Source organism: Erinaceus europaeus, chromosome 14 (assembly GCF_950295315.1).
Source record: "Erinaceus europaeus chromosome 14, mEriEur2.1, whole genome shotgun sequence".
Taxonomy (NCBI): Eukaryota; Metazoa; Chordata; class Mammalia; order Eulipotyphla; family Erinaceidae; genus Erinaceus; species Erinaceus europaeus.
In genome coordinates this window covers 30986266-30999598 of record NC_080175.1, presented here as the reverse complement: position 1 = coordinate 30999598, position 13333 = coordinate 30986266, and the positions used below count along the sequence as shown (strand labels likewise).

At 36.2% G+C, this 13333-nt stretch overlaps 1 protein-coding gene across 2 annotated transcripts in view; it reads right to left on the bottom strand.

Moving 5' to 3' along the window:
- Window positions 1-13333, bottom strand: part of HPSE2 (heparanase 2 (inactive)) — a 707067-nt gene that overhangs the window by 334965 nt on the left and 358769 nt on the right. The window contains exon 4 of one of the 2 annotated variants that reach the window (XM_060171512.1): window positions 8444-8617. The exons of the other annotated variant lie outside the window; for it this stretch is intronic. Coding sequence (XP_060027495.1) covers window positions 8444-8617 — 174 coding nt within the window. The remainder of the gene's footprint in view (window positions 1-8443; window positions 8618-13333) is intronic. 2 annotated transcript variants of the gene reach the window in all.

Here is a 13333-nt window from a genome sequence, read left to right as displayed (position 1 = left end):
AATGTGTTCCCTTAGCCCAATACAGACCCACTGACAGAGTGAATGCCTTAATGGCTCAAGGTAAGCCCAACCTATGTTCAACCACTGTCTCACCATAAAGTCATGTGCATGCAGGGGCAACCCCCTAGGAAACTGCTTTAAAAAAACTATTAAGAACAATGAAAAGCTTAAGAGATAGAAGCATCTATATGGTGCAAAAAAGGATACCTAGAGTAGAGTTAGTCTAGGAAAGTCATTAAACAAACAAACAAACAAACAAAAAAAGAAATAGCAAAAGTAATCTCTGGAAAGCAAGATTAAGAATTCAAAGATTTTCCTCCATATTATCTAAAATGCAATTTTCAACATCAAAAATATTTTACCTGAAAATAAATAGGAAATTATGCTTCATAAACAGGAAACAAAGTCAATATAAACTGCTTCTTAGGTGGCCTATTGTTAGACAATAACTTCAAAACTGTCACTATAAATATGCCCAAAGAATTAAGGGGAATAAAAAAGACAACTATAATATTATTGAGTAATCAAATAGGAATATAATAAAGAGGATTTATTAAAAATAATAAAATGGATATCATGGAACAGAAGTTCTCACATATAGGAGAACACAATAAGATTAACAGCTGAGTTTTTATCAGAAGCAATGGGGACTAGAAGCCAAGTGAATGACACATTACTCTTTTTTTTTTTATAATAGCCTTAGCTTTATTTTATTTTAAAGTTACAACACAGTTGTTGGCACTTGGGTAAAATTTCTCATCTCTCCATGACAGGTGTATGCAAAACAACTCTCACTCCTAACTTAAGTCATTTTCCACAACCATGCATCAGGATTCCGAAGTCCTTTTTCTGTCCTTTGGTACAATACACAAACCCAGACCAACTGTTACTTTGTGCTTCCCCTTTCTGTTCTTGTTTCTTTTCTTTTTCTTTTTTTGAAATATTTTTTGTATTGGGGGAGTTAATAGATTATAGTCAACAATGCAGTAACAAAAAATAAAATACAGTAGTTTATACATGTATAACATTTCTCAGTTTTCCACATAACAATTTAACCCCCTCTAGGTCCTCTAACATCATGTTCCAGGACCTGAACCACCTACACACACACACACACACACACACACACACACACACACATATCCTCAGAGTCCTTTCTCTGGTGCAATACAACAATCTGTTTTTGTTTCTTAAGTTCTGCTGTGAGTGAGATCATCCCATATTCATCTTTCTCTTTTTGGCTTATTCCATTTAACATGCATCCTTCAAGCTCCATCCAAGATGAATCTTATTATGTTTTAAATAGCTTTTATGTTATTATTTTTTCATTTGTACAGTGAAGTTAGTGGTTTACAGTGAACTTATTGGCACATGAATACAATTTCTCATCTCGCTAATATAGGTGTCAGTAAAACACTCTCATTCTCAAAATATGTCCATCATGCATCAGGACCTGAAAGCATTAAAAAATGATACATAGCTATGTTACAACATAGCTACAACTCTAGATATAGTAGAATTAGTGAAAATTCAAGGAGAAATTTGAGAAACTTAAAATATTTGGGGAAAATGAATAATAAATGAATCAAAGGAAAAATAATAATACATGAATCAAAGGAACATTCCACCTCTCCAGAGCCTTGCTCCACTAGGGAAAAATAGAAATAGGCTGGGCGTATGAACTGATGTGCTGACACCCATGTCTGGCAGAGAAGCAATTACAGAAGTCAGACTTTCCACCTTCTGTACCCCATAATGATCCTGGGTTCATATTCCCAGAGGGATAAAGAAGAGGAAAGCCTCCAATGGAGGGGATAGGATGCAGAACTCTGGTGGTGGAAATTGTGTGGAATTATCCTCTTCTTATACTATGGTCTTGTCTATCATTACTAAACCAATAAAAAAAAAAATCACAAAAATTTAGATAATATTTTAAGTTAAAACATAAATATTATATATAATATTTGTCTGATACCAAAGTCATAGCCCTTACTAGAAATAATTAATAAGCTAGAGTTTATTAAGATGCTTTATTAAAAAGCTTATATGAAAAAGAACTTCTGGGAGTCAGGCGGTAGTGTAGCAGGTTAAGCACATGTGGTGCAAAGCGAAAGGACCGGAGTAAGGATCTCAGTAAGGATCTCAGTTCGAGCCCCCCCCATCCTCACCTGCAGGGGAATCCCTTCACAGGTGGTGAAGCAAGTCTGCCGGTGTCTATCTTTCTCTCCACCTCTCTGTCTTTCCCTCCTCTCTCCATTTCTCTCTGTCCTATCCAACAAGGATGACATCAACAACAATAATAACTACAGGAATAAAAAAGGGGCAACAAAAGGGAATAAATAAATATTTTTTTATTATTTTTTATTTTTTGCCTTCAGGGTTATTGCTGAAGCTCACTGCCTGCACCATGAATCCACTGCTCCTACAGGCCCTTTTTCCCCACCTTTTGTTGCCCTTGTTGTTGTAGCCTTGTTGTGGTCATTATTGTTATTGTTGATGTCGTTCGTTGTTGGATAGGACAGAGAGAAACCAAGAGAGGAGGGAAAGACAGAGGGGGGAGAGAAAGACAGATACCTGCAGACCTGCTTCACAGCCTGTGAAGCGACTCCCCAGCAGACGGGGAGCGGGGGGCTCAAACTGGATCCTTTCGCCAGTCCTTGTGCTTTGCGCCACTTGCGCTTACTGCGCTACTGCCCAAATCTCTTGAACCGGGATCTTTACGCCTGTCCTTCCGCTTCACGCCACGTGTACGTAACCCACTGCGCTACCACCCGACTCCCATAAATAATATTTTTTAAATATATTAAAAAAAGAACTTCTCTGCAAAAGACAACGCCAAGTGACTAAGAAGACAAGTCACAGATAGTAGAAAGTTGATTAGAAAGACGTGATAAAGGATGATATCAAAATACACAAAAACTCTCAAATTTTAACAATGAGGAAACATCTGAAAAATAAGCCAAAGACTAAACAGGCACCTCATTAAAGAAGATAAAAAGATGACAAACAAGCATATACAAAGTTAAACCATAATATATCATTAGGCAAAAGCAAATTAAGAAAAGATAGTAGGGGGTGGATGGTGGCGCACCTGTTTAGGCACATGGTACCACGCACATGAGTCTAGATTTGAACCCCTTACTCCTTATCTATAGGGGGAAGATTCACAAGTGATGAAGCAGGTTTGTAAGTGCCTCTCTCTCCCCTCCTCTCAATTTCTTTCTATCCTATTTAATAAAAAAGAAAGTAAAAAAGGCAAAAATGGCCATCTGGAGCAGAGAATTCATAGTACTGACACGGAGCCCAGTGATTACTCTGGTGGCAGATAGATAGATGGATGATATATATATATGTATGTATATAGCGAGAGAGAGAGAGAGAGATACATTAAAAATAAAGCAGTATACCACTATACTCGTAATAGAATGACCAATGAGTAAATGAAACTCTGTTTATTCTCTTATCTCTTATTCTATCTACATAAAATCCTAAGGAGGGCCCGGGTGTGGTGCATCAGGTTGAGCTAACATGTTACAGTACACAAAGACCCAGGTTCAAGCCCCTGGTCCCTATCTGCAGAGGAAAAGTTTCATGAGTGGTGAAGCAGGGCTGCAGGTGTCTCTGTGTCTCTCTCCCAATCTCCCCCTACCCTCTCAATTTCTGGCTGCTTCTCTGTGTCCTCTACAGCACCTGCATATTCTCACGGGTATGAGATATCATCTCAGTGTGGCCTTTATTCACATTTCCTTGACAATAAATGATAATGAACATTTTTATATACCTACTGGTCATTTGTATATCCCTTTTGGGAAATTTCTTTTCTCCCTAATTTTTGGTGAGGTAGGTTTAATTTTAGTTTTGTTTTATTTTGTTTTGAGAGATCTTTGTATACTTTGTCTATCAAACATTTATCAGAAGCATGGTGTAGGAATGTAGTAGAAGGATTATGTAAGAAATATGGTTGAGTCACTAGTAGAGTGTCTTTTAGTCTTGATAACAGTTGCTTTGCTGTGCAGCTTTTCCTTTTGTTTATTTTTTGTCTTCCCTGTTGTTGGAGTTGAGCCTCTGGACACATCTCAGATGCAAATTTGAAGATTTTCTTTTTTGCCTACTTTTTAAATTTAATGTATACTTCTAGGGATGACATCTATAAATCTTTGATTAGCTTGAATGCATAGTATAAGATGGTAGTCTAGTATCGTTTTCTGCATATGGCTGTCCATTTCTCCAACACCATATTGAAAACACTTTTCTTTCTGCATTTTATGTTATTGCCTCTTTTGTCATTAAGTATAGATATGTGAGGGAGTCAGATGGTAGCATAGAGGTTGGGTGCAGGTGGCGCAAAGCACAGGGACTGGCTTAAGGATCCCAGTTCGAGCCCCCGGCTTCCCACCTGCAGGGGAGTTGCTTCACGGGCAGTGAAGCAGGTCTGCAGGTGTCTGTCTTTCTCTCCCCTTCTCTGTCCTCCCCATCTCTCTCCATTTCCCTCTGTCCTGTCCGGCAAGGATGATGTCAATGACAACAATGATAATAACTACAACAATTAACACGGGCAACAAAAGGGAATAAATAAATAAATAAATAAGTATTTAAAAATTTTAAAGTATAGATATGTATTTCTTGGTTCCTATTTTGTTTCTTGTCAATTTCTATGTTCCCAGTACTATTCTGTTGATATCTCTGTGTACTTTTCCCCACAATTATTATAATTTTGTAAAATAGTTTGAAGTTGAGGATGTGAATCCTCTATTTCTATTCTGATTTTCTAGGTTGATTTGATAATTCAGGGTCTTTTGTGGTTCTAAATAAGTTTCAGTAACATTTATTCAGTCAATTTCTTCTTAAACAATGCTGTAGGGATTTTTATAGATATTGCACTGAACCTATATAATACTTTGGTGGTATTATCACTTTAATCATGTTAATTCTGCCAGTACTATGAGCATGGGATATCTATCCATTTTTATGTGTTTCCATTTCTATTTCTTTTAACAGTGGTTTATAGTTTTTAGTGTATAAATCTTTGTTAAATTTATTCCAAGGAACTCATTCTGTTAGATATAATTGCAAATGGAATTTCTATCTTAATCTAATGTTTCTCATTCAGGTTTGCACATTAAAATGCTTCATTTTTAATCTTAATTAAAAGAGCATTTGGAAATATTATACAAATAAAATACTATTCAAATGCCTAGCAGTTGGGAGAGGGTATGTGCACATCACACATCTGACAAAAGTTTAATATCAAGCATCTATAAAAAAATAAAATGACTCAATAACAACAAAAAGAAATAATCCAATTTAAAAGCAGGCAAATGATGTGAATAGACAGTTTTCTAAAACAGATAAACAGAAGACCCGAGGCATGAAAAAATTCTTCACTGATCACTAGAGAAGTACAAATTAAAATCAAAATGAGATACTGCCTCACACCAGTTATAAACTGGGGGTGGGGGAGTGGGACACATGACTGACTTTTAGTAGGATATCCACTTAAAGTTTAGTCACTCAAGATAAACAAGCATATATTTTTTTTTCTATGTGAAATTTACTTTAGAGGTAAAATACTTGTTAGCAGGACATGTGTATAATGGAGGATGAGTGATAAGAGGGCCAGTTTTACTGCCCCTTCCTAAAACTGGATATAATCATTAAATTATTCCTTCTATCTAAAAAGACATGGTTATAAAGAATAAAATAGAGGACTGGAAAGTCACAGCTAGGCCAGGGTGCTGATGAGCATACAGATAATTTTTTAGGGGTAATGTATAAACATATAATACAAAATACACTGGAAATCACAACAGATATGATTTTAACCCATGAGAAACCATCAATAGTTGTCAAATGAATTAGAAAAAGTAGAAAAATAAAAGGGTGCTGAGTTGGAGATATTATTTATTAATGTCAAACCAAAAGTTAGAAATACGGTTTTTGAAAGAAAAGGGGGGGGGAGTAAACTGTCTAATTCTAGTTTTTTTGACTAGGCACTTAAAATCTCCCCAAATCTACTTTAGAAAAAATGCTCACATCAGCATTATAAGAAAGCATTTTATTAAAACTTTATTCATAAATTTGATTGTCTTCCTATCAATTGCTATCTATATCTTCATCAATTTTCTTATCTGTGAATGTGCATTTTTTCTAGTCCGAAAAAGAGTCTGTTTTTGTTAAGCCCTGACAAGTCATTTTAAACATATATAGAGGGGATCAAGTGTGTGGTTAACATGACAAAAATTACTATTGGAAGGTAATTGGCCTCAACTTAAATCTACTTAGCATGCTTTGAGGGAATGACAGTTCTGGGGATAGACTGACTTTCAGCTGTCTGATATAAATGGTCTTATACAAGAAGTTGCATATACTCTCCCTACTTCCAGCCACCACCAAATCTCTCCAATTAAACCAACTAAAGGTCCATTTACACTAATAAACTGCCACATTTACTGATAACAAAAGTGTAAAGGCATTGTTTCCATCATCTATAGGTAGGTTTTAATTGCTCTGGATTTACCTAAAACTAGTTAAGAATTTTTACAAATAAGTTTTATTTAGGTTACACAATATTTTAAAAAGAAAACAAACATAGTCATTGGATAGAACCTGCATTCTCCATTTCACAAGAGGTCATGCCACTCCTTATATTCTCACATTTACCATTTTAAAGTTTATACCTAATTGGTCCTCATGCTATATACAGTTCCCTATTTGAGGACTACATTGAAGAACAATTTGTTCTGTTTGAGGACAAACACTGAGCTAGATGGAGTCTGATACTGAGGTAGGGTAAGACTTAGTGGGGTGGACATGAGTAGATAACAAATTTATCAAATAATGTTGGGATGTATGAAATAGAAGATGGGACAAGGAGGGCTCAGTAAAGAACTTTGCTTACTTTAGAATACTTTTGACCTCAATCTAGCTTCTTATAGTCAAAACATTTCCAGTTAAGCTTAGGGGGTGCCCTTTTGATTATAATTCATCCCAGATTTTCTTTTACAAGAGAAAGTTAAAGCCAGAAGAAAGAACAGTCAGCTAATGGCTACTGAAAGGAAAAGAGAATACTTACTCTTATAAAACTCATATTTCTTACTTATCATAATGTGAAGACTTTAAATTATAGAATGCAATAAAAATCATACACCTGTGTAACAGCTATGGATTAACTATGAGTAAATGAGACATTGGACAAATCTCGTATCAATTTGCACCATAATTTTAAGAAAAGTCTTGGTTTGTTAAATTCAACTAGTTATTGTATAGTTTATTTAAAAGCCATTTATTAGGGAATTCTGAAATATTTTCAAATTTATATTATCCATTATTTTAACTATATCCCATAGTGACTGACTCAACATTGTTGCAGTTATGGAATATATAGAATATCATACACCATATACACATCTGTATCCTCAGGATAAATCCTGTGATTTAGGCAGGACTTCTCCAAAGGCTGGTTCATAGAATTGTATTATGATGTCCATCATGGGATGGTGCAGATCATACATACACAGAGATAAATACATTTAATGACTAAACATCTCTGGCTATAAAATTTGCTATTAGATATATATGTAGCTTATATCTGACTATAACAGTTCAATGATCAAATCTATGTTTGGCTATATAATTCTCAGGTATATGTGTAAAATTAAAATGTGGGTCTTCTTAAAAATTGTTCAAAATTTCAAGATGGTAGCAGCAAAGCATTAAACTAACTATGGCCCTCTCTCTTTTTTTTTGTTTTATTTTTGTTTTTGTTTTAAGTGGGGGGCCCTATGTGACAGCACAATATATGGTCTAAATCAACCCCTGTTAAAACACTGAAGAGATACTAGGGATAAGAGAGTTGACCCTGTGGTAGAAAACATGCAAAAGGACATGGGTTTGATGGATGTCTAACACTGCATAAAATGGTGAAATGATATTTTCTTGTTCCCTTTCTATTAACTAAAAATGCTGGATTGAAAATGACAAACTTCTTCTTAGGGACATCTGTGGCCTTTTCATATGCTAACAGGCACTACAAACCTTAAAGTGTGCATATACTACATATGGAGCAGCAGCCCCTAAATATATTTTAACAAATCTGTTGGATTTTTATTTGGGTCATCCTATAGGATCGGTGCTCCATAAAAATATACATTGTAAAAAAGCAGCACATGCTGTAAAGACATGCTTTCCCTAATTTAACATCAATTGGCTAGTCATATTTACATTTAGCTTTAGGAAGAGGTGATTAGAGATAACTAAAGATGAGAATGGTATGGATTCACTAAAGCAAAACAAAACAAACAAACAAAAAAACCTATCCTTAACCTTTGCTATTTTACTGTGGCCAAACATCACCCTAGAGATAGTCTGACTGAGTTTATACCCTTAACTATATTTTTTCATTTTTTTATCTTGTCAATTAAGAGGAAATAATATCCTTACTTACCATTACCCAGTTCCCAAGAAATGTTGTACTTTTTGCTGGCACTGTACTTCAACAGACTCAGGGCACTAGAACTGTTCCAGGAGTTATTGGGATTACGACGCAGTGCATTTAGAGCAAATATCAGGTGGAGTCCAGAGCAATCAGCAAAGTTATAAAGTTTGTCTAGAGACCTGGCTGGGAAGAAGTAAAGAAAGGCTTGTAACTTTCAAATCAATATTCCAACAAAAGGAAAATATTAACTAACACAAAAAGCCTTTCTGTGAGCTCCTTACTAATAGGAATTACATAGTCAGACTTTTTTAAGTGATATTTTGGCTTCGGGGAACAATCCAAGGAGACTTTAAAAAGAGGCACACAACCCTAGAACCTCACCTCTCCAGAGCCCTGCCCCACCAGGGAAAGATAGAAACAAACTGGGAGTATGGATCAACCTGACAATGCCAACATCCTGCAGAGAAACAATTACAGAAACCAGACCTCCCACCTTCTGTACCCCATAGTGATCCTGGGTCCATGCTCCCAGAGGGATAAAGAATAGGAAAGCTTTCAATGGAGGGGATGGGATACAGAACTCTGGTGGTGGGAAGTGCTGGAATTGTACCCCTCTTATCCTATGGTCTTGTTGATCATTATTAAATCAATAAAAAAAAGGCACACAAAATTCCAACTGAAATATAGAAACCAAGTCTATCCTTCAACATGTTTTATATGCTAACAAAATATACTGAGTTGCTAGCTTTTAGAATGGGAAGATGTCACAAAGTAGTTAGATTTTTAGATTTTCTTTAAAAAAAAATCGGAAAGTCTAGCACTGATGAGTTCAAATTCCTGGATAATCTGATGGAGCAGTATCAACAGAACTCCAGGAAAAATGACTGGTGAGTCTAGGACAATAGCTCACTGGAGCAGAAATTCTAAAATTTCACTCTATTCTGATATTTCTAACATTTTTGAAATCTTCCAACTTGTGAGAATGCAAATTACATAACCATTAGTAGAGATATGTTCTTTTTTCAGAGTGATCCCAATCCATCAACTGTATTCACTACATTTCTCATGCATTTCCTTCCTTTATTCTACTGTCATCATTCTGTTGGCTCACGTTTCTACTTGCATCAATTATCACAATGTCTATGCTTGTTTATCTACTTCTATGTTCATCCCATCCTAGCTGATTAACCTACCCACAACCTTCCTCACTTTCACTTTCACTTATCCTTCAAAACATTAGTGGATTTTCAGTATATTTTTAAGCCCAGGGTCTCTAACTATTTTCTGCAACTTCATCCCTTCCTACTGCTTTCAATGAGTTCTCTGCCAATTCCATGTATTATAGAATCTCTTGCCCCATTGTCCTTAGCTCTAATTATTATCCTAATTTTCTATGTTCTTCTACTTCTTTTTAAGTATATCCATATCTTACTTTTCCTTTTAGCCTGTTTTTTTCTCTAAGTTATAGGTAACTTGACTTTTAAGTGGTATACAAATTGACAAGAATTTAGATTGACAATTGTGCACAGGGGCTCACATTATCCTACCATTCATTTATCTAAGCCCCTAAAGAAGTTTCTCAAATGAGGATTAATTGAACACAAAGGCATTCCCACAAGATGTCATTAGAGGTTCCACAAATTGATGACTTAGAATTACCATGGTGTTCTAGTAGGTAAGTTATTAGAGATCTTTTAGGACTATAAAGAAGGTTGTGATCACTTGTTGAGTCCCTTGTTAGTTTTTGAAGTAGGATACATGGGGGAAAATATTTATTATTATTATAATTATTATTATTTACTAGAGTACTGCTTAGCTGGTTTATGATGGTGCTGGGGTTGAATCTGGGACCTTTGGTGTCTTAGGCATGAAAATCTTCTTGCACTTCATTGTGCTATCTCCTCACCAGCCATTTATCTTTTGATATACATGCAGAAGTGGTGTCTTTTTATTAGTTTATTTTTAGCATTATCACTTTATTGAGAATACATTCATTTCCAAGACTATTGTTGTCACAGGTGTATAATTTCATATCTTTCCATAGCAGGTGTTAGCACACCACATCTTCCACCAGATCACCCATTTCCTTCACTGTAGAACACTGAATGCCCACCTCCCTCCTTTAGAGTTACTGGATTTTCTGAAATAGAACAGCTGTAAGTAAGGTTTTTGGTTTTTTTTTTTTGAAAAGACACATGAACAAGGATATAAATAGTCTCATGTCAGTTAAAAAAAACTTCATGGGTGTGTAAAATAGCATAATGGTTACGCAAACAGATTTTCATGCCTGAGGCTCCAAAGTCCCAGGTTCAATCCCCTGCACTGCCATAAACCAGAGCTGAGCAGTGCTCTGGTGTTTCTCTCTCTCTCTCTCTCTCTCTTCTCTCTCTCTCTCTCTCTCTCTCTCTCTCTCTCTCTCTCCATCACTCTCAAAATAAAATATTTTTTAAAGGTTAAAAGAAAAGAAAGTGCATTCAACCAAGCATCAAGCAACTAGGCAACATCAACAGAAAACACAGGTTTTACATTAAATTAATTGTTTTTAAGTTAATGTTCAAGCATTAAAGGCCCCCAAAAAGTCACTATGAGGGGGCCAGCAAACTATCTTACTTGAATAGCATGCTGTTTTACCATGATTAAAAACCTGATCTGAGCCAAGTCACCATCACATTGGAGGACCCTCTCGTGGTGTGCTCTCTCTCTCTCTCTCTCTCTCTCTGTCTCTCTCTCATTCTCTCTCTCTTTTTCATTCTCCCCCCCGTCTCTCTCACCCTCTCTGTTTCTATCTGAAAAAGTCATCCCAGAGTTGTATAGCTCCAGTGATGACAAAAGTACATAAGTAAGCCAATCAATCAATCAAGTTTCCACAAGGGTTAGCAAAATAGTGAACCTGGAGAATGTGCTTGTTTTGCCTTGCCTGAGACCCAGGTTTGAACCCAGCCTTCATTGCACTGGAGAACACGTCAGTACTTTGGTGTCTTTATCTTCTTCTCTGTCTCTCTCTCTTTGTACCTGAAAAGGTCAGCCTGTGAGAATGTTTTGCAAACATTTACATGGGATGGTAAGAAATTATACCCAGGGCATGTGGTGGCACACATGGTTGAGCACATGTGCTACAATGCTCAAGGACTGGCTTCAAGTCCCTGATCCCCACCTTCAGGGGGAAATGTTTGTGAAATTCCTTGCATGCTTGGTGCTCTACTCCCAAAAATATATATGTGATGGAACTTTGATCTTTCTCTTTCTCTCATAAAATAAACCAATAAATGTCTTTGAAATTATCAAATTAATATATGTATGCGCTGGTTTCAAAGTTACTTTATTTGTCTATGTCATCAACAGGGCTCCACTGTTGAAGACTTTTTATTCTTTTATAATTTTATTGAGTAAAGTTGTTGACACGTGGATATAATTTCTTTTTCTAATTTTTTTTTTTTACTATATTTATTGGATAGAAACAGTCAGAAATCGAGAGGGGAGGGAAGATAGAGAAGAAGAGAGATACCTATAGCCCTGCTTCACCACTTGCAAAGCTTCCCCCTGCAGGGGACCAGGGGATTGAACCTGGCTCCTTCTGCATTATAACATATGCACTCAACCAGGTGCACCACCACCACTGGCCCCTATTTTATAATTTTTTAATGTAATCCTGACTGTCATTTTTTTCCTGTCATTTTATACTAATTTTTTAAGTCTTATATGAAATTGTGTCTTGGGCCTTAACTTTGACATGCAGTTTCACCATATTGTTGATGAATCTTCATATTGAAAATAATATTGTGCTGGAGAGACAGCTAGTGATTATGCAAAAACAGACTTTCATGCCTGAGACGCTGAGGTCCCAGAGTCAATCCTCAGTATCAGCATAAGCCAATGTTCTGGTAATAAATAAATCTTAATCCATCTACTGAAAGCATTCAATAACATACTCATTGCTATAAACCTTGATTTTGCAGTGGTATCAATAGGAATTATCAATAGTGGTATCAATAGTGGTTTTGGGAGGGAACTGTTTACCTTTAATCTATTTAAGATTAGATGCCATCAACAATATTACAATTAGATACAACAATTAGATACAATCAACAATATAGGTTGGCAGATGTTGGGACTGGGCAGACACGTATTAATTGTCTGATTAGATTAAAGTGTGCAAGTTGCACTCCATAATACAAATAGGTCCTTGAGAGAAAAAACTATAATTAAGAAAAAATGAAATCAGATCAGGATATAATAGTCAAATTAAGTTGTTTTAATAAATTGCATACACATGCTTAGTCATATTCTTTAATCGATATTTTTTTCAATTTTTTATTATCTTTATTTTATTTATTGGATAGAGACAGCCAGAAATCGAGAGGGGAGGAGGTGATAAAGAGGGAGAGACAGAGACATCTGCAACACTGCTTCAGCACTTGAAAAGCTTCCCTCTTGTAGGTAAGGACCGGGGGCTCGAACCGGGTGCACAACCACGTGGACTCACACCGATCATCTCTTTAAGAGCAGAACTTTATAGACAATTTACATGCTTCAAGTTAAAGCACCACCTTTGTTATTTGTTACAGTGAGGGACAATATCTTGTACTGATATATCCACTTTTACACAGTTTTAAGGAAAAACATAAGACACAAAGGGAATTACCATCTTTTTTTCCCCTGCAGGGTTATTGCTGGGCTCGGTGCCTGCACCATGAATCCACCGCTCCTGGAGGCCACTTTTTTCTCCCTTTTGTTGCCCTTGTTGTTGTAGCCTTGTTGTGGTCATTATTATTGCCATTGTTGATGCTGTTCATTGTTGGATAGAACAGAGAGAAATGGAGAGAGGAGGGGAGGACAGAGAGGGGGAGAGAAAGACAGACACTTGCAGACCTGCCTCACCGCCTATGAAACGACTCCTCT